This window comes from Sphaeramia orbicularis, chromosome 7, assembly GCF_902148855.1.
Source record: "Sphaeramia orbicularis chromosome 7, fSphaOr1.1, whole genome shotgun sequence".
Lineage (NCBI taxonomy): Eukaryota > Metazoa > Chordata > Actinopteri > Kurtiformes > Apogonidae > Sphaeramia > Sphaeramia orbicularis.
This window is the reverse complement of record NC_043963.1, coordinates 47,353,202-47,375,702: the sequence shown is the minus strand read 5'-3', so window position 1 is coordinate 47,375,702 and position 22,501 is coordinate 47,353,202. Positions and strand designations below refer to the sequence as shown.

At 36.5% G+C, this 22,501-nt stretch overlaps 1 protein-coding gene across 1 annotated transcript in view; it reads left to right on the top strand.

Annotated features, from left to right (window-relative positions):
- The window catches only part of LOC115422628 (voltage-gated potassium channel subunit beta-2-like), a 35,307-nt gene extending 12,806 nt beyond the window's left edge, over window positions 1-22,501 (top strand). Inside the window, exons 6-15 of the mRNA XM_030139052.1 lie at window positions 81-125; window positions 2,835-2,879; window positions 3,969-4,012; window positions 4,156-4,242; window positions 6,055-6,140; window positions 6,712-6,832; window positions 10,732-10,826; window positions 13,825-13,945; window positions 15,712-15,800; window positions 22,202-22,501. Of these exons, the coding sequence (XP_029994912.1) occupies window positions 81-125; window positions 2,835-2,879; window positions 3,969-4,012; window positions 4,156-4,242; window positions 6,055-6,140; window positions 6,712-6,832; window positions 10,732-10,826; window positions 13,825-13,945; window positions 15,712-15,800; window positions 22,202-22,291 (823 nt within the window). The 3' untranslated portion in view covers window positions 22,292-22,501. The remainder of the gene's footprint in view (window positions 1-80; window positions 126-2,834; window positions 2,880-3,968; window positions 4,013-4,155; window positions 4,243-6,054; window positions 6,141-6,711; window positions 6,833-10,731; window positions 10,827-13,824; window positions 13,946-15,711; window positions 15,801-22,201) is intronic.

Genomic DNA, 22,501 nt, shown 5'->3' with positions numbered 1-22,501 from the left:
TTTATACCTCTGCCACCTCTATTCCAAAGCCACATATTCAAAGCAGAGATCTGTCTTCTTTTACAAATCTTCTTTCTCAGGGCTGAAGTTGTCTTGGGAAATATCATAAAGAAGAAAGGCTGGAGGTAGAGCTTTTACTTTGCTTTCCTAATACTAGTGTTGTCATATGACTGTAAATCTAACCCACACTATCTTTAGTGCATGTTCACGTGGCTGTGAATTCACTGCTGTAGTTATTTCCAACCAAGTTAGAAACATTTTCACAATGGAACAGTGAATAACAAATGATGCTTGCCACCATTTTTACTCTTTACATTTTTGAATTAAGTTGCATGGACATTGCACATATCAAGGTGTTATACATTTCAGGGGTTTATTGCTGGTGGGCAGGTGACTTTAGCCTGCTGGGACTAAAGTATCACCCCCAGTGTCCATTATCTATGTAGATCTAACTAGAAAACACGGGGTGTTTCATTTAATGGTGATGCAGTTGCAGAAAATTCTTAGGAAAAAAAGGAGCTAATATTGCAAATAAATCAACAAAAAGTTTTTTGTGTGTTTTTTTAGGATGAGGTGTTATTGATCTGTCTGGCAAAATTAAAATTCCCTTTGTCACCATATAAAGGCTTGTTGAGCTGCATTATGTAATAAATTCCTATTATATAATAAAAGTTCAAAATGTAATAAGAATGTCACGGCATCTTGTAATAAAGCCACATTATGTAATAAGCTGACGCATTTTATAGTAAATTTTTTCACACTATGTAGTAAGTTATTACAATTTGAGAAATTTATTACAAAATGCACTTGACACATTTTTATTTTTAAAAAAATGTGATAACATGGTTCATTTTGTAATAACAATCCAAATTAATATAATTTCAGAGCAATTTAGAACAAATTAGTCACAGGAGCTACAGGTAATGTAATCAGAACTTTAACTACACAGTTTAAAGATTAATTTAGCACATTGTTATTATATTGTCGTGTCAGTTGTGTCTGATTCAGTATCTTATGATCTTGGAAAAATGTTCTTTGACACCCTCAGATTGAACAGCAAACATTTATTGGGTGTTTTATTTATTTATGTCACAGTCATAGAGATAAGCTCCAGTCCATTTTCCTGAAAATAAAAATGTGTCAAGTGCATTTTGTAACTAGAAGCACTCGGAGAGCGCAGACCTCCGCCAAGGCTGATCAGTGCCCCCCCCCCCCCCCCCCCCGAGGGCCCCCCCACCCCCGATCACCACCAAAATTTAATCATTTCTTCCTTATCCTATTTCCAACAAACCCTGAAAATTTCATCCAAATCTGTCCGTAACTTTTTGAGTTATGTTGCACACTAACGGACAGACAAACAAACAAACAAACAAACAAACAAACAAACAAACAAACAAACAAACCCTGGCAAAAACATAACCTCCTTGGCGGAGGTAATAAATTTCTCAAATTGTAATAACTTACTATATAATGCGAAAAAATTTACTACATAACGCATTGAGGTGGTTTATTAAAAAATGTCAGGTTATTACATAATGCAGCTTTATTACAAGATGACATGACATTCTTATTACATTTTGAACTTTTATTACATAATGGGAATTTATTACATAATGCGGCTCAACAAGGCTGTTCAATGAAAATTTGCTAATTTATTATTGTTGACATCTTTCATAGATGATACTGACAAAAGTTTTATTAAAGGGGCAGAAAAGACCAAAAACTGCATATTCAGAGCTAACTGGTGGTCTCTTCGTTGGGTGTAACAGACCTTTGTGTAAGTCTGGACCTGATACATCATACATGCTGGGGCCCTAGCACTTTTTAGCCTTGTCAGTAGAACTATGACCAAGATCCTTGTACTGTACAATTTGTTTTGATAGATTTTTGTGAATTTCTTTCTGTGTTGTTCAAACATTAGGCCCTTGAAACGTGTCTTAATTTCCTCCAAGCAAAAACAATAAGGCCTTCACCCACACTATGTGTAGCCCCAGTAGTAAACACTCCAGGTTATTAGGGCCTGAGCACCAGATAATAATAATAATTTATTTTTTCTTCCACATGTATGTTGTACCCAGGTATAATACAGGGTGTTTGTAAAGTCTCTTTACAATATAACACATTTATTACAAAATCAAATGAATTGACAAATCTGAGAAAATTATTACAAAATGAAAAGTAGATATTGAAGGTTTTTTGCTTAATTTAACAAACCTCTATATGGACACTGTTAGTTACATGAAGCCCATCCAGACGGTACTGGATTTGTTTCCATGTTGGCTGTATCATAGACTCATCAATGGTGTCAGTGACATCAGTGATCTTTTACTTCAGGTCGTTGATGTCCCGTATCTTTGTTCGATACACGATATCTTTAACATAACCCCACAGAAATAAATCCAGCACAGTAATATCTGGTGAACCAGGTGTCCAGGGAATTGGACTATTCCTTCCAATCCATTTCCTTCTAATGGAAATGTTTGATTTAGGAACCCACCAACATGCAGTCCCCAATGTGGTGGTGTACCATCTATCTGGAAAATGATGGTTGGTTGAAGGTCATCCAGTTGTGGTGACACATATTCAGTCAAAAAGTCAAGGTCAACATTTACAGTAATTGATCTGTTATTGAAGAAAAGTGAACCAATGATTCGATTGCACATGATCCTCAATGTGATTAAAAACTCTGATAACCACTGAGTACATAGAACAAATCTGATGAACAGATCTCATCAATTACTTTTTTAATAAATTTCTTAAATCGTAAAGAGACTTTGTGGACACCCTGTATATAATACAGTGAGATGTAAATGTTTAATTTGCTGTTGTTGCAGACGTTCCAGTTTAGTCATCACCACCAAAATCTTCTGGGGAGGAAAGTATGTACATGTATTGTCTCTGTTCTGTATTGTTTGTTTTCACTTTTATGCCGTATATGGAAAACATGAAATATTAATTGATATTAATCTAACACTGCTGTGTTTCCATACAAATGAAACATAGTGCACTGGAATTAATCCATTTCCCTCATTTACTGTTTATTTGACTGTTGTTTGTTTTCATATCCAACTAATTCTGTAAAGCCCTGTGAGGCAACCTTGTTGGGATATAGGACTCTACAAATAAAACTGAATTGGATTGAAATGAATTGAACAGAATTGAAGTGAAAGGTACAAAATATAACTTTTCTGAACAATTCTTGATTCTATTTTAGACAGGGTATGTTGTTCCTCTCAGTCTTTACTTTTACTTTGTCTGAACCCAGTTCTTTCTGGTTAGTGCTTGTGTGTGTGGCGTATGTTCAGTCAGGGTATTTTGGCTCCTCCCACATACCAAACACATAGATGTTCATTAAATCAGTCACTCTATATACCTATAGATGTGAATGCAATAGAGAATGGTTATTTAGGTCAAACCTGTGTTGAACTGGCAACATGACTATTATTATTATTTTATTTTTATTTTTATTTTTATTTTTATTTTTATTTATTTATTTCCACTAGTACTTTTTAAGGTGCAATTGCCTATTTTTTTTTTTTTTTTTAACTACTTTTTCTATGCTGTTGTTATTACTATTTTCTTTCCTTTTTATCTTGTAATATTTCAAATATGTATATGTATTCAGTGTTGTGCTGCTATTGGTACATTAATTTCCCGAGGGCTGTGCCCAAGGGGTTAATATAGTTCTATCTAATCTAATCTAATTTGACTTGGCAAAAATGTAAAAAAAAAAAAAAGAATAAACGAAAAAAGAAAACCACACACAAAAAAAGAAGTTTTTAAAGTAAATAGATACTGTGATGAAGTCAGTCAAACTCTGAAGGCATGTGGTACGTGATGTTTTACCCTTAAACAGACTGTATATGACTCACATATTCAGTCTAAGTTATTAAATTCAGTGAAGAAACTGCTTCATTAAGCAGAACAGTTTAGCTAAAGTGCTGAAATACAAGCTGTTCTTTTTTCAGGGCAGAAATGGAGAGAGGCTTATCAAGAAAACATATCATTGAAGGTAAGAGCTTTAGAGATAATGAATAACTGAGATATGCATTACAATGGTAATAGTACATTTATTTGATTAAATAAGTCTTGTGTTTTTGCATAATATCAAAATTGTTATGAGAAAGTGTAATAATTGTCCCATTTATTAAACAGGTCTAAAGGCGTCATTAGAGAGACTTCAGCTGCCGTATGTTGATGTGGTTTTCGCCAATCGACCAGATCCCACTACTCCTATAGAAGGTTAGCATATGAATCCTGTGACTCATCAGAGACTTTCTTACTTAGTATTACTTCTCATGATATATATTATTCTTGTACTACTACTTGCTTTTTATTTTTACTTGTATTTGTTCAGTACTTCATAGGCTTCACGATAATGGGCATCATGAATACAATAAATACATTTGTCATTCAGACTGACACAGATACTCCACAGGGGAGTCAAACATACGGCCCATGGGCCAAAACCAGCCGACCAAAGGTTCCAGTCCTGCCCACAGGATGAATTTGCAAAGTATAAAAATGACACAGAAGATATTAACAGTCAAAGATGTTGAGGTCATTTTAGTTCAGGTTCCACATACACACCAAATATGATCTCAAGTAAAATAATCGCATAATAACCTATAAATAATGACTTCAAATGTTCTTCTTGGTTTAATGTGAAAAAAATATTACATTAAGCCTATAAATGACAACTCCGATTTTTTCTCTTTGTTTTAGTGCAAAAAATTACTAAAATTAAACTATCTTTTAACAATAAAATGTGAATAACCTGAAGAAATATAAACAACCTGAAATGTCTAAAGATAATGAAGTGCAATTTTAACAATATTCTGCCTGTTACTAAATGTTTTGTGCCTTTGTTGAACTGATCTGTAATGCACATGTATAAATGATAAGTTGAGGCATAATATTGTTAAAGTTGCACTTATTTTTCATAAGAAATTTCAGTTTTTTCAGGTTATTCATCTTTTTTTTTTTTGGATAGTTTGTAAATGTAAATATTCTAATAATTTAATGTTTTGGGTTTTTTTTTGCACTAAAACAAAGTTTTAGTTTTAAATTTGGAGTTGTCATTATTTATAATATATTATGCTTTTATTTTACTGGTCTGGCCCACTTCAGATCAAATTGGGCTGAAATGTGGTCCCTGGAAAAAACATATGTTTGACACCCTGCTCTACAGCCTCTCGGGCAAGTGTAGCAATACTCCAATCCAGCAGGTGGCGGTAAATCACCACTTATACACAAGTCACTACCACTATATACCAGGTACAGAGAGATTGAAATGGTTAAAGTACAGTGGCTGTTGTTGTAGGTATCCTAGGATCACTAAGGTTACATAAGTTACTGGTTTCCAAAAAGACTCACCTTATGGTTAAAGTGATCCTGGTATCTGAGGTTCAGAAATAGTCCTTAGCAGTGTGTTGTAATACTGCACATGCACATATAAGTGATGTAAATGAACCAAATGGTGTGACTTCTTGGCAAATACTGCACATTGTTGACAATGACATATAATAACATCCCATCACATTCAGCCAGTGAAGAAACTGGAGTATAACATATGCATATAGTATTAGCTAAATGCATTTATAAAGGAGGGGCTGGTTTTAATGAAAGGTACTGTAGCTCCAGTCTGTGAGGATAAAATAATGCTCTGTTTGTCAGTTTCCTGTGACTGTACTGGATGAATCAAACAGAGATGCCAGGGGCTGGAAACAGATGCTTAAGTGTGGTGTGTAGTGACACACTCTGGTTCAGTGTGTGTTCCTCTACAGGACAACAGTCAGCTCTGATGGTCAATGACTGTTCACTGTGTTGTGTCTCCTGTTGTGGACTTATCTTATCTTATCTTATCTTATCTTATCTTATCTTATCTTATCTTATCTTATCTTATCTTATCTTATCTTATCTTATCTTATCTTATCTTATCTTATCTTATCTTGTCTTATCTTGTCTTTATGTTTTCATTCTGTATTTCTTCCTTGTTTGTTCTTTGTATTTTTTATATCTTTGCTGAATTTTGGCATGTGGTTGTTTTGGCAGAAACAGTAAGGGCAATGACACATGTGATCAACCAGGGGATGGCCATGTACTGGGGGACTTCACGGTGGAGTGCCATTGAAATCATGGTGAGTTCACACAGACTTTTAGAAGCCTGTAGTTTTTCCTCCACCTTTGACCCTGTAAATCTGTTATTCACTTTGGTCTTGGCTTAAAATGTTTCAGTGGAATGAAGTCCTTAATTTCTTACCCAGGCTTATGTTGTAAAACACACAGGAATGTGCAGTTATACATATACACAATGACAAAGGCCTGCTGTCTCAGAAAATATAAAAACACATCTTTTAAAGATGCAGTGATAATTTTTGCGCATCTTTGGGCAAAACTTACACAATCACCTCACAGCATACTGTAATTCAAGTAGCAGGTACTATCATTTCTACTCCAGACTTTTTTTTTTTACTGCAGACATCACCATATTATCTATGTTTGTCTCTACTTATAATATAATATTAATCCTTTAGGCGCCAGAGTTTGTTTGTTTATTTATTTATTTCTTTATTTATTTTACAAAAAATATTACATTTTGATTTCAACTTGTCAAAAAAGTTCTCTGCTGCTTGTCATTTTGTTGCTTAATATTTCTTGTCACAATATGACCACATCCCCTTTGTTTTTTGTTTTTTTTTGTTTTTTTAGGAGGCATACTCTGTTGCACGGCAGTTCAACCAGATCCCACCCATCTGTGAACAGGCAGAGTACCACATGTTCCAGAGGGAGAAGGTGGAGGTGCAGCTCTCTGAACTCTTCCACAAGATTGGTGAGCAGTAGAGAGAAGAAGAGATGGCAGGGATGGCAGGAGATATGAGGATACAGAGGAGATAAAGAGAGATAGAAATTACAATATATAATATAATATAAGGAAAAAGAATGAATGAATGATTGAAATTATTGAACTCCAATCAAAGAAAGAAGGTGATGTGTACATATACAGAACTGTGCAAACATCTTATACCTTTAACACTTTTGTTCAGACTATTTCAGATTTATGGCATTAAGTTTCTGATGTTTTATACCAAGTTTCATTCAACACATGTCAGATGTTTCTAATTATTTGTGTTACTTCTTGTCATGGGGACATGGGTCACACTAAATAATGACTTTAACCTTCAGTACGATGTCGTTCATGTGTTTGTGTGTCCTTTATAGCTGCGCACATATTTCCACTATTTTCTTATTGTATCTGAAGAAAAGAGAATGAGAAATTAACATATTTACTCATTTCAACCCTGCAAAAACCACAAAATGATAGGTAGCCCTAAGACTTTTACACATTACTGTAAAACAAATAAAACAAGTATAAAAAAAAATTAAAAAAATCTGTAGAAAATACATTAAAAACATAAACCAGAGCAAGTTTAGCTCTTACTGCAAATTTTCTCCATTAATAAAGACTCAAAGGTTCTTCCAGGCCATTTAGTATGATTTTTATTTTTTTATTTTTTAGTTATATCATTTAGTTAACATTAATTCAAATTATGCATTCTCTGTCAAGTTAACACATGCTTTTTTTGTTCAGATCTAAGCAATGCAAAACAAATATTATTGTCAAATAGATAAACTGTGCAGCTATCACCATTTTAACTGTATTAAGTTTACCCCAAGGGGTGAAATTAATTACATTCCAATTTTTTCTAATTATTTTGAAGGTTTGTGAGAAGACAAAAATTGAGATGTATAATTTCTGTAATATCACGACATAATTTGGTTTATAAATACTTCATCCCAGATGCAACACACTTAAATTGTCCAACACTGACAGACATAGGATGGGACACTGTGGAAACAGGCATGACTTCAGACTTGTGCCAGTTAATTTTAAAGCCTGACATCTGCATAAATGTTTCAGTTGTGTCAAGAAGAGCCAGGGTTGAGGATCCAGGATATGAAATTGGGTGAAGAATGTTTTCTGCATAAAGAAAAAGCTTATGTTCTTACCCACTTGTCTCTGCTCACTTAATACAGAGGGTCTGTCACCAAAACAGGTTTTTATCATTTAAAAAATATTGCCAGACTGCGACCCTTTCTCTCTTGAGCCAGTGCAGAGACTCTGATATATGCATCTGTCACTAGTCGCATTGATTATTGTAACACTCTCTGGTCTTCCTAAGAGGACCATTGCACCGCTGCAGCTGCTCCAGAACTCTGCAGCCTGACTGCTGATGAGGACCAGAAAGAGCGAGCATATTACACCAGTGCTCAGGTCTCTGCACTAGCTCCCTGTGAGCTTCAGGATCGATTTTAAAGTGCTTTTATCATTTTTTAAAGCTCTTAATGGTCTTAGCTCTATTTATTTATCTGATTTACTTTTAGCATATGAGCCCTCTCGGAGCCTCAGGTCTTCAGGTAGTAATCTTTTAATTGTTCCCAGAGTCTACTCCAAAACTCACAGTGAGGCCTCGTTCAGCTTTTATGGCCCCAAACTATGGAACAGCCTACCTGAGGACCTGAGGTCCGCTGCCAGTGTTCATATTTTTAAAAGTAAACTCAAAACTTATCTTTTTAGTTTAGCTTTTATTTAAACTCTTACTGTAAACATTGCTTCACTTTGTTGCTTTTATTTTTAGTTGCAACTTCAGGACAGTGGGGGGTTTGATGTGAAGCACTTTGTGCTACATGTACCATGTATGAAAAGTGCTACACAAGCAAAGTTTGATTGATTAATTGATTGATTAATTCTATGCTGCTCTTATGGCTACCACTAAGGATGCAAAAAATGCTAGTAACTTCAGGTAGTTATAATGGGCCTTCACGCCCCCTTACAACTCAGGGAACCCTGAGGTCGAGGCATTTTGCAACCATGGGAATTAAAACATCTTGGGGTCAGACGTGGTTTAGGATGCAGCACAGTTGAGAAAATTGTCCAACATATGGCACAAGACAACACCTACAGGGGTTGGACAAAATAATGGAAACACCTTCACCTCAAGATGATAATGCCCCAATCCACACAGCTAGAATTGTTAAAGAATGGCATGAGGAACATTCTAATGAAGTTGAGCATCTCGTATGGCCGGCACAGTCCCCAGACCTCAACATTATTGAGCATTTATGGTCAGTTTTAGAGATTCAAGTAAGACGTCGATTTCCACCGCCATCGTCTCTAAAAGAGTTGGAGGGTATTCTAACTGGCTTAAAATTCCTTTGGAAACAATTCACAAGTTGTATGCATCAATACCTCAGAGAATTGAGGCTGTAATTGCCGCAAAAGGCGGACCTGCCACATGTGGCGGAAATGCCACATCATGTGCAGAGAAAACTATGCAAATTTCATTTCAATCAGATGAAGTTCACGTCAAAAAAAATTTCTGTTGCCAGTAGGTGGCACTATAAGTCAGGTTCAATTTTATCATGTTTGTCGCGTTTCAACACAGAAATATAAGAGTTTATGTTTGTATGAAAATACATTTCTATTTGGTAATGACCTAGTGGAGGTCTGTGATTGGGTTGATTTTACAGTATATGATTGGTTCTGTGCCACTTAGAGCCCCTCCCCCCTTGTCTTGGCTTGGGTACTATGGAGCCTTATGCAGTGAATTACATGTTTGTGTGGCTATGCTCAAAATAAAAGGAAATAGTTTGATTTTCCTGAAGTCTGCCATTGTGTTTTTCCAGTGGTCTGCTTAAACAGTTAAAACCTAGTTTTTTGTGTTAAATACATGACAGTGTTCAGAGTGGGACTCTTCTTCTACATGCGTAATTTGATGCAGACTGGGGGAAGGAACAGTTGAGTGCCGACTGGATGAAAACTGTGTAAGTTCTAACAGTTTGGTTTTTCTTGGTGAGGTATCCAAATTCGCCGCCCTGCTCTGACCACATAGAGTAATGTCCACTTACCACTTCTGTAACTTTTCATCTACACCTTCTTAAAACTGGACTGTCTGAGTTTAAAGTTAGCTGAATTAAACCTCCAGGAGAAGTTGGTTAAAATACAATGTGAATAAATCAGTAAAAATGGCACCAAATTCCAAAATGGCCGACTTCCTGTTGATCTGGTTGACTTGTATATCTCATGTGTACCAAATTTTGTTCCAATTGGAGAAAGTAGCTGGAGTAGTGGTCCTCAGGGCTACAGAGTCTTTTTTGAAGTTTAATTTATGAAACCCATAAAATATTACATTTTTTGCCACAACTCAAAGAATATTTGTTGAAGGGAAAAAGGAGCTAAAACTGATGCCAATCGTAGAGTAAATAAGGGAACATCCCTGTGATCTACTGCATCAATAAATCTTTAGAAATCAGGAGAATGTAATTTTGTCTGTGCAGGTTCTCATTTGTCCAGGTCATCAGGTCATCATTCTTCTTGGTGGTTCTTCTCGGTTCAGCGGGACTGGTTAAAGTGTGAAGGTCGTATGGGGTGTGTGTCCCTGGGGCAGGGTCTTTGGTGGGTTTGTGTGTGAGTTTCAGGGTCGTTGACCAGAGGGGTAGGTCACTGTCCAAATCATTTGCTGGGGGGGGGGTTGTTTCTGGTGAGTCCAGGTGTGGAAGTTGTTAGTTGAATGCTGTTTGGGAATGTTATCTAAAATGGTGTTCTAGGTTTTTGATCGGTAGTGTCTCAGACCACCACCTCTGTTCACCTGTTCTTTTAAAAAATGGCTTCTTTGACTCCTCTCTCAAAATGTCGTTTTGTTAAATTATTACCCTGGTTTGTTTGTACAGGAACTGGAGCTGTAACCTGGTCTCCGCTGGCCTGTGGAATCCTCTCAGGGAAGTACAGCAGTGGGATCCCGCCTTATTCACGTGCCTCCCTTAAGGTAAAAGTTCTTATCCACCTGTCATTACATTATGTGATTGCAGCACATTTTTTATATTGTGTTTTGTCGCTGATACACTTTACTTTTTAAATCAGTTCTCTACTGTTGAAACTGCTAAAACAAATAATTCATTTGCATTTGGAGGCACATAAAAAGATGAATACACTGTGTTTGTCTTACACATGATGGGGCTTGTACCTCTAACCACTGCTTTGTGCTCACTTACTTTTACATTTTTTGCAAACCAGGGTTGACACCTTATTAGCTGCACTACCAAGGAGCTAACTTCATCCACTCAATGTTCAAAGGTCCAAAAATAAGCAAATTATTATGAACAAAATTGTTAATTAACTTATTAGAAGCACTGTTATATCTCTAAAAAGTCTCATCAAATCTTTTTTTTTTTGTTGAGAAAACCTACTTTTATTTATCCAATTTTAAGATTTATCATGGAATTAAATGATTGCAACAGTTTACACAGTCATCCTTAGTTAGCGATCCATCTTTTTGACTTTTTACAGTATTTACAGAACCGAAAAATACAGTAAAGTGAGATACAAACTGATGTCAACAAAGTTTTTTAGATACATTCTTCTTTTTCTCCCTTCTTTGTTTATTTGGAAAAGCAATTTTTAACAAAACTTTCCTTACAGGTACAATTCATTTTCCATGTGTCAAATGGAAAGAAGATGCTAATCTAAGATTTTTAGTTGAATACAGAGCAAATAAAATAAATAAATAAAGAAAAGTGGGCTGGGGGAGAGGGCTTACTCCACTACTCCATCAACAAGATAAAACACATTAAGGTGCCTATGTTTACATTAACCTAAATAGAAATGTACATCATATAAATGTTTTCACATCGCCGATGTAGTCACTTCACATCCATTACAAATTTAACATAGTTTGGTCTCATCAAATCTTGAGTGCCATTCTTTGCATTAAGGTGCATTAAGATAAAGGAAAAAAAATACACATGGCACAATCTACAGTTATGGAAAAATTATTAGACCACCATTGTTTTCTTCTATTTCTTGTTCATTTTAATGCCTGGTACAACTAAAGGTACATTTGTTTGGACAAAAATAATGATAACAACAAAAATAGCTCATAAGAGTTTAATTTTAGAGCTGATATCTACCCATTTTCCATGTTTTCTTGATAATAACCAAAATCACTTCAGTTCTCACATCAATATCTATGGCATTGTACTGCCAAAACAGTGCTTTTAGGCATTCCATGTTTTCTTTTCTGTCTGTTTTAGTCATATGATACACACAGGAGTTAGTACTGGATTGCATAACCATTATTTTTGATGACTTTTGATGGTCTAATATTTTTTTCTGCGACTGTATTTCACTGCTCTCTGTAACACTTCAATGTTTCCTCTGTGCAAAACAAGGGACAAAAAATACATTTCTTTTGTAATCCACAATTGTTCATGAAATTAATGATAGAAAAGTAACAAAATCATGACCTAAATTAATTTTATGGCAGGTAAAATTATTGTACAATTACTGCTGAAATGTAAAAAAAAAAAATTGAGTTTTGGTTGAGATGTAAATATTAAAATATTTATGCTACATAACTGAAATGCAAACATAAAAATTAAAATTAAATTGCAATTAGATAACATAGCACCTCATCAGGTAAAGTACACTCAGTTTAGAATATATACTTTTACTGAAGGAAGGTTTTGAATGGAGACCTTTTCTTTTAGTAGTAGTGTTTTCACATGTGCATTAGTACTTATACTGTAGTAAAGTAACACATCATAACACATGACACAAACTCAGTAGTTTCATATTGATCTGTCGTTAACCATGATTTGTAAAACATATAGCAGAAATAGGTAGGTGATAACAGTCAGACAGGTCCATTGGTTTTCAGAACACCTATCACCTCATATCTGGTGTTGATGTGTGCTCAACTGGAGTGCTGGTTACTGTTTGTGAGTTCAGTGCCTAAATGCCAGTAACACTTACAGTGACCGACTGAGGACCGTCGTAGTATTGTAAGTCTGTGGCCAGGAGTGTCTTTAATTCTCTGTCTTCACTCTTGAAAACACTGAAAGTATCTTCAGTCCTTCATTTGTCAGTGGTTGTGTTATGGATATGGGTCGTTGAATATTTTTCAGATTACATTACCATTTGTTCCTTTGGCACTGTTAATTAAAAAAATCCAGTAAGACCACTGGATACTGAATATTACACCCACAACTACTGCAACTCCTAGTCAAGCTGAAATGCAGCATAAAACCAGAGAATTTTGTGTCTGTGTCTGCTCGTGTATAGCAGACATGTATTCAAAATGATTCTGTTTCTCTGTTCACCATAACCCAGTGGTTCCCAACATTTTTTAGCTCGTGACCCCATTTTAACATCACACGTTTCTGGCGACCCCAGAGATTCAAAACGCAGACATTTTTTTTTACTAAAATTAATTTGTTTTTGATCATGTAATAGTTTGCTATACTATGTTGCAAATAAATGTTAATTTTAGATGACATTTAGTCTATATAATATACGGAGGCAGAAAATCCAGGTGTAGATTATTGCACAAAGTGAGAATTTGATTTTCCTTGGTCAGGATATGTACAGTCAGTCCAGCTTGGATTTACAAGGCTGACAATTAATACTGAACAAACAAGAACTCAAACTATGAATTATGAAAGAGCTGCAGCATCTGAAACTGACCACATTGAACATTTGACAGATAAACAGAACCACAGCGCTTCAGTTTCAGCTTCACAGTTTGTCATGTCTTTTATGGATTGGGATTGTCTCTCTCAACTCACCATATATATTTTTATTAGTAAGTTTTTATTTTAATTTTAATTTTTATCAATTATTAGAAATTCCAGGCGACCCTACGTGGGGTCGTGACCCCAAGGTTGAAAAACACTGCCATAACTCATGATTATTTTTCTGTTTCTCTGGTATTTTAAATTCAACAATCACGCTTTTCTTTGTTCTTTATATGGTGATGTCTGCACCAGGGTTATCAGTGGATGAAGGACAAGATCCTAAGCGAGGAGGGGCACCGTCAGCAGGTGAAGCTGAAAGAGCTGCAGGTGGTTGCTGATCGACTCGGCTGCTCTCTCACCCAGTTGGCAATAGGTAAAACAGCATTTCTATTCTTGCTGTGTGTATAAATCCCTCATATTCTACTAAAGTAGGCAAAGATGTCATGCCTGTGTAAGCTGATGGTGCATGTTTGTGCAAAAAAAGGTAAATGAAGGCAGATCCTAACACAACTGACAGCAGAGCCAATGGCCCATGGACACTGACATGTGACCAGAACCAGGTCCCCTGACTGTTCATGAAAGTTTATGATATTTCCAGTGAAATAACACATTCACACACAACACACATCAGCAGAAACCTCACTAAAACAGATCAGCCATGATATGATGTTTATTAAAGGGGTCATATTTAGCTAAACCCACTTTTATTAGTCTTTGGTTCATTTATTTGTGTATTTGGACCCTAATAGTTCATCAAGTTTGGATTTGAACCCTCCAGGTTCTGCAAAGCTATCTTTATATTCATTTTGGCAAAAATCTAGTGGATTTCTACAACCCATTTTAATTCCTTCTTAATTTGCTTCGACTATAACTAGTTATGTCATGACATTTGCACATATAAGGTCAGGAACATTTCTCCAAGTACGACATAATTGTTTGTCAGCAGCAGCAGTTGTAGTCCATACTGAAAACATGTCCAAACTTTGAGCCGATTACCTAAAATGTTCAGTTGTTTGTTGAACGGGACAGAGCAGCACAGCCAACAACCTGGAGGGGGTGGGGCCTGAGGTGGCTCATGTGCATTTAAAGGGCCAGCGCTCAAAACGACCTTTCTGGTGTCATTACTCAGAAATAGGGTTGAATATGGACCTGTGGAGTTGAATTAATGAAGAATTCAGACCCAAACAGAGCATTTACAGTTTATGTAGACCACAGGGAAATGTTTTAAAATGTATAATTCCATTTAAAAAAGCAAAATATCACTCCTTTAATGTTCTGTGTTCTCCAACAGTTAATAGAGGTTTTCTGTAGATGTTAACTGCACCACACTAACTATGTTTGCTAATCTGTGTAGGTCATTAATGGATTAAGTGGTTTTTGCAACAAGGGTCTGGATGTATGTTTAGATGTATGACTGTTATTTAATTTACTTCAAGCCAAAACAAAAGGCTTTGCTACTGCTTTTTGAATTTAATGCTATAATTTTTACTCCTTAGTACTGGGGTACTACAGTGAGCTGCACTTTGCATGTAAGCATGATAAACTAAAAACATTGCATATTTTTCATTTTTTTCAGTAGTTAAAGATTAAAGGCTGGATCCCAAAAACAAGTGCACAGGTTTTGCAGACGCAAAACTGGTGGAAATGAGTCATAAATATAAATATTGCATGTAATTCACAAAGCATCTGCACAGGGTGGTTTTTACTGCAAACTGCACTGCCAGGCAAATAACGTCAATGTCGTGCCTGTGTCATTTCTATGCAAGTAAATTTGGGAAAATTCATACATTGGCACAAAATGGACCTGTTTTCATGTAACAAGGCTTTCTAGTTCACAAACGACCAGTGCAAAGTTCAGTTTCACTTGTACAACACTGAAAGCTGGTGTGAACTGCATGTGAACTCAGGTCTGAGTCTCTGTCTCTGTATCTTCAAATCTTCAAGCATGTGAGGCTTGAATGATATTGAAATAATGTTATGCACCATTTTGCCATTAGACTTTATGGATGGAGGTGATCATCAGGGGATCTTGTTGGGTGACTAGCGTATTAGACCCAGTCTAAAGCCGTGGAGCCATATGCTGACTTTCAATAAGGGTTGTAGCCATCATTCATTTTCCTGTGCTGCAAATGTCCACAGCTTGGTGTCTGAGAAATGAAGGGGTGACCTCCGTCCTACTTGGGGCCTCCAGAACTGACCAGCTGGTGGAGAATATGAAGGCTGTACAGGTAGGACAGCACTCAGGCAACAGGGTGAACTATTTGACGGTCATGTCAGGGTCTGACTCAGGGGCTGAACTCTATTGAAGATTCAAAGATTCAAAGTGTTCTGTTGTCATGTGTACAGTTAAGAAACCGGTTTCCCTGTACAATGAAAATCTTACTTTGCCGTCCACACTGAATGCAACGAGAATTTAAGATGTATTAAAATAGAAATACAATAATTAAACTTTTTTTAACTAGAAAATTAAAACAAACACAACAAAGTGGCATTTAAGAATGACATTAAAAAGAGAATGAGCATAAAAATATAAATAATATAAACTACTATTACTAAGAGGAAAATATATATTTACATAAGTGTGCAATGTCTGAGTAATTGTGCAAACTGTCAGAGATAAATAATCTGTTAAATGTGCAAAACTGTCAGAGATGAACAATATGATATATGTGCAGTTATTGAGTATAAGGTGCATAAATAATAGGATAATAATTAGAGGTGTCAAGTAACAAAGTACAAATACTTCATTACCTTACTTAACTAGAAATTTTGGTTATCTATACTTTACTGGAGTAATTATTTTTCAGATTTTACCTCTACTGGGGTAAAATTTTCACACAATTTCACACATTTTCACACAATTATCTGTACTTTCTGTTCCTCACGTTTTAAAAATTGCCTCATTACTCCTATTTCATTTTGGATGAGAAGTACCATTCCGACACCCTATTGGTTTGTACACAATTCATCACACCTGACTTTTTAGAAACATTTTAGAAAAATATTTTTTGGGGAGGTGAAAATTAGTTGGCAGTAGGTGAAAAGGAGTTGAAAATACTCAGATATTATAACTGCACAGGGCCGTTTGACCTTGAAAAAGTAGGTCAAGGTCACCTGTTTTCAATAGGCTTCTGCTCCATGCCAAGATTCATCTGCAGTAAAAACTTGGTGCCGATATTTCAATGCATTCTTCAAGATAGACAGATAGACAGACAGACAGACAGACAGACAGACAGACAGACAGATAGATAGATAGATAGATAGATAGATAGATAGATAGATAGATAGATAGATAGATAGATAGATAGATAGATAGATAGATAGATAGATAGATAGATAGCCTATACCAGCTACTTACGGGCGAAGGCGGGGTACACCCTGGACATTTCACCAGTTCATCGCAGGGCTGACATATACAGACAAACAATCACTCTCACATTCACACCTATGGGCAATTTAGATTAACTGATTAACCTATCAGTGCCTGTCTTTGGATGGTGGGAGGAAGCCAGAGTACCTGGAGAGAACCCACACAGACACAGTGAGAACATCCAAACTCCACACAGAAAGGTCCCACCCCATCGACTGGTATTGGAGTCAAACCCAGGACCTTCTGTGTGTGAGGCATGAGTGCTAACCACTGCACCACAGAGTTGTCCAAGATAGATAGATAGATAGATAGATAGATAGATAGATAGATAGATAGATAGATAGATAGATAGATAGATAGATAGATAGATAGATAGATAGATAGATAGATAGATAGATAGATAGATAGATAGATAGATAGATAGATAGATAGATAGATAGATAGATAGATAGATAGATAGATAGATAGATAGATAGATAGATAGATAGATAGATAGATAGATAGATCAGGGATTAAAGTTCTCCGTCACCACGACGGATTTCCGTCAAATGGAAAAATTGAGGGGGGGGGGTCATATTGAAGTAACTTCCCCACGTGTTTTGCGGAGTCCAGTCGATCCTGTCCTGGGTCTGCAGGTGTTGGACACAGGCACAGGGGGCTGATAGGTTTAACAGTGATGATAATAAGATGACTTCTTTATTTTTATGTCGGGAGGACAGATTGATGACTTTTTATCTTTGGAAGGAAACGCTGCTCATTCTGTGTCTCAGAAACACATGGACAAGTTCAGCTTTACCGAAGTTCAGCCTCCAGACTAACTTTAGTTTAGTGCTAACAAGTAGCTTTCATTATGAAAGAACCACAGCGAAAAGGGAAGAAGACAGAACTGATCTCCATGGACCTTCATGTTTGGGTTCATAGCTTATCTCCTCTTGCCGGTATATGACTAGTGTGTGTGTTTGTGTGTATGTGCCCTTCCCGTGCGTGCGGCTGTGCGCGCCGCGGCCTTACGCGGTTACGCGCCCAACTGCATAAGTGCTTTATTTTGACCCGTTTAGCATCTTATTTCTATCTGTGTGGTACAGTACGAAGATAAAATTGAATGAATGAGTAACACCCTTGGTATTTGCAAAGCCACTGTAAATACCCTCAGAGAGTATCTGTAACGGAATATAATTTCTGTTTCAGTTGACGTAATTTCTTCCAATCAAAAGAGAACATGATATTGGCGGGAGGGGTGTGTGGACGCAGGTTTGACGACGTACAGATTATTTTGGCTAGAATATAAAACATCATGGACACGTTTGTAGAGGAAGGTGCTGAAGCGGTAACTATTGAGAGATGCGTGAAAAATAGATGGAGGTGGGCGTGGCTTGATGAGAAGGGAGACGATGGAACTGCAATTAGATCATGGCGCAAAAAAATGAAGCAACCTGGTGCGTGCATGTGCGGAGTTTGCCACAAGAAAATTCTGTTTGGTTCCAATGGTAAAAAAGTCCTGATCCACCATCAATCTGAGAAGCTGAAGATTAGTTGGTTAGGGTTACATTTACACAGACATTTTCCCCAAAATTCATGTGCTGTTGGAGTTGGAGTTATGTTTTAGTTTTTCCTAAATTGTTAAATAAAAAGTTTTTCTCTCATTTTTTGCTGTAAGGTTTTCTTCTAGTTGTTATTTTCACTTGCTTCAAAGGTTTTCATACCCTTTAAAATCAACCAGAGAGCACCAAAATTGACCTGAAGCTTTAAAAATTTTCTGGGGGAGGACCCCCAGACCCCCCACCAATACCACTCATGACATTTTTTCTACCCATGTTACTAATCTTCTACACCTGTAAACTCTCCCATTCAGTGTGTTTTATAGTATTGCCAGATTTGACTATATAAACTTGTACACTATAGTAGTATTGTATTGCATCATTTTCAATAGTGGCCAATGATTTTGACCAGAAGAAAATTTTCTCATCAGATGAAAAATTTTTGCTTTAATCCCTGAGATAGATAGATAGATAGATAGATAGATAGATAGATAGATAGATAGATAGATTCTTTATTGTTATTGCACATGTTTATACAATGACATTTTGTTTGACATCAGTCCCTGTCACGGCAGGTAAAAGTATAAATACAAACAATATAGACTCCAAAAATTAAAATGTAAATATATATGTATATATGAGAAAAGTTAAAATAGGAATGTACAAAAAATATGGAAATGTGCAGGACAGAATGTCTTTAGCTGAAAGTGTGAAAGTGCAGAGTGCAGTCACAGCTCAGACTTTTCCAGCCCTGGGGAAGAAGCTGTTTTTCAGTCTTTCTGTCCTTGACCTTATGACCCTGAGCCTGCTGGATGGGAGGGGGGGAGGGAGGGAGTGAAAAAGATGCTGTCCAGGGTGTGTACAGTTCAACCTGATCTTCTGGGCTCTGTGTGTATATGGTATGTGTGTATGTGAAGTTCCACCAGGCCATTTCAGTCATGATGTGGTCTGGAGTCCAGACTCAGGACTACTTTTTCAGTCATTCTGATGTAGAGTGCATGGACTTTAACTCATGAACTTCAACGTTTGTCTTGTGCGGCCTGTAGAGTCTCAGACATGAATCTGAGAATGGTGGCCTCTCTATGGTTTGTACTGGTCTTTGTGCCCCCCTACCCAGACTGAGGGGCTTCTCTAAACTTACTTTCCTCTTTGACTTTGTGTTAACACATTTGAATTCCCTAGACCAACAAACTGATAAAACTTTTGCTTTTATAGAATTGTCTATCCATTATTGAACACTGTCATAAAGAGGTACCTCATTACCTTCTCTGTAAATAGAATACACTGTTTTATGTCATAATTTGGAAATTTATTGGGAAAAATGTATTTGCACACTAGCCATTTGCACTTTAGCTTGTGTTTTGCACTTTGAAATAAGTATAGTTGCACATAAAGAAGCAGACTCGCACAAAACTGTCTTAATTATTTATTGAAGATCCATTGTTGGTATTTTAATGGACTCTTGTTCTCCTCATTGAGACAAGATCTTTGTCCTCCAGAACAAATCCTAAGAGACATTTTACATAGTGACACATTATATGACATGGTGTTTTTATAACCAAAGCCTGTTTTTTTATTACAAACTCACAAGGCTTGGACCCAAATGCACGAGACTGAGACCAACATAAACTTAGTTTGAGTATTTATCAACTCAAAATATTAAAAATCTCTTCACAACTGTGGCATCAAAATTTAACACAAAAATCTTCTCAATCGCAGTATTAAAAAATTCTAACAAAAAGTTCTTCACAAGCGTGTCATCAAAAAATGAACAAAAAGATCTTCTCAAATGAGGTATTAAAAAACTAACGAAAAAGTCTTCATGATCGTGGAATCAAAAAATCTAACACAAAAATCTTCTTATACGAGGAATCCAAGTATAACAAAAAATCTTCACAATACGTGGAATCAAAAAAACTCACAAAAGGGTTCAAGCAGCACAGGAGAATGTCAAGAGCGTTCTGTTCCTGACCAGCATGAAAGACACACTGACAGCAGACACAAGGAGAGGAGGGTATATAAAGGGTGGAGAGGTCTTGAGCCCAAGGTGCAAACAATCAGGGAATCAGGGAGGACGTAGACAAGACAGACATGGTGCACACAGATGAACCAAAATAAAACAGGAAATGAACGAAACCAACTAACAAATACTAGCACTGCTGAGGGCGGTGCCTCACAGTTTTTAATGTTTTTACTCATCATGTATGAATTGTGTGTCTGGTTCTGCCCTGTCCAGTGATAGATGCAGTATCAGACAGAAGTCCTAGAAGTGATACCAACTCCTCCTAACACCAGACCTTCATCACCTTTTTTGTTTTCATGTTTTTTTTTTCAGCGTGGAAAACCCACAGAATTGTCACTCATGTCCACAATCAGTGTAGTCTTTCATTCTTTCATTCTAGTCAAGAAAAACACTCCAAGTCCTTCTCACTGAACTGTCCTCCCACTATCTCATGTTTACACCATGGCCAGCTTCAGGCCAAAGGGGTTTTGCAATCGTTTTGTCATCTGTCTGTCTATTCGTCTGTTCATTCAACAACATAATCGCATTATCTGAAGAATGCATTGACATATCTGCACCAAATTTATACTGTGGATGCATGTTGGCATGGTGCACAAGCCTATCGAAAACAGGTGACCTTGACCTACTTTTTCAAGGTCAAATAGCCTTGTGCAGTTATAATATCTGAGTACTTTCAAATATAAACACATATGTAATAACTTTTACACAAAGACAATCTAATCTAAATTATAGGGCAGTAACTTTCACCAGAATCGTACACTATATTTGATCGAGGGGGATTAAAAGTGCGCAGTGTGTTATGTTGTCTTTGTAATTGTAGTAATTGTGCGCACGTTCTTCCTCCGGTGACTGCACTCTGCACTTTCACACCCTCAGCTTAAGACATTCTGTCCTTTTCTGTCCTGCACATTTCCATATTTTTCGTATATTCCTACTTTAACTTTACAATTTATATTTTTATATTTTGATTTTTGGAGTCTATATTGTTTGTATTTATACTTTTACCTGCTGTGACAGGGACTGATGTCAAACAAAATGTCATTGTATAAACATGTGCAATAGCAATAAAGAATCTATCTATCTATCTATCTATCTATCTATCTATCTATCTATCTATCTATCTATCTATCTATCTATCTATCTATCTATCTATCTATCTATCTATCTATCTATCTATCTATCTATCTATCTATCTATCTATCTATCTATCTATCTATCTATCTATCTATCTCACTAACTCACTAAACTAACTATCTAACTAACTAACTAACCTGTATGACACAGTGGTGCAGTGGTTAGCACTCATGCCTCATAGGAACTGGGTTCAATTCCAACACCAGTTGATGGGGGTGGCACCTTTCTGTGTGGAGTTTGGATGTTCTCCCTGTGTCTGTGAGGGTTCTCTCCGGGTACTCTGGCTTCCTCCCACCATCCAAAGACATGCATTGATAGGTTAATCTAAATTGCCCATAGGTGTGAATGTGAGAGTGATTGTTTGTCTCTATATGTTCAGCCCTGTGATGAACTGGCAACTTGTCCAGGGTGTACCCCACCTTCGCCCATAAGAAGCTGGGATAGGCTCCAGCGACACTAGTGAGGATAAAGCGGGTTCAGATAATGAATGAATGAATGAATGAATGAATAACGAATGAATATTTGCAAACCTAAAATAATCCTCTTCATGTTTTCCTTTTACAGATTCTTCCAAAAATCACTCTATCCATTGCCTCTGAAGTAGACAGCATCTTGGGAAACAAGCCCCACAATAAAAAGGACTTCAGATCCTAGAAGCGCTGAATGAACTGAAAAACTAAACAATAACAACAACAATACTAATGTCATTGTCTACAATAAGTGAACTTTGTTAACATTATAAGCCAAACTACAGTATCATGTGTGTGCCCTGTTATAGAATATGTATTGAAAATTGAGCATGAAAACATTTGTTTACCTCAAAGGAAAGTCTGTGAGTCATAAAGAGATCACTTTAACTCTGAA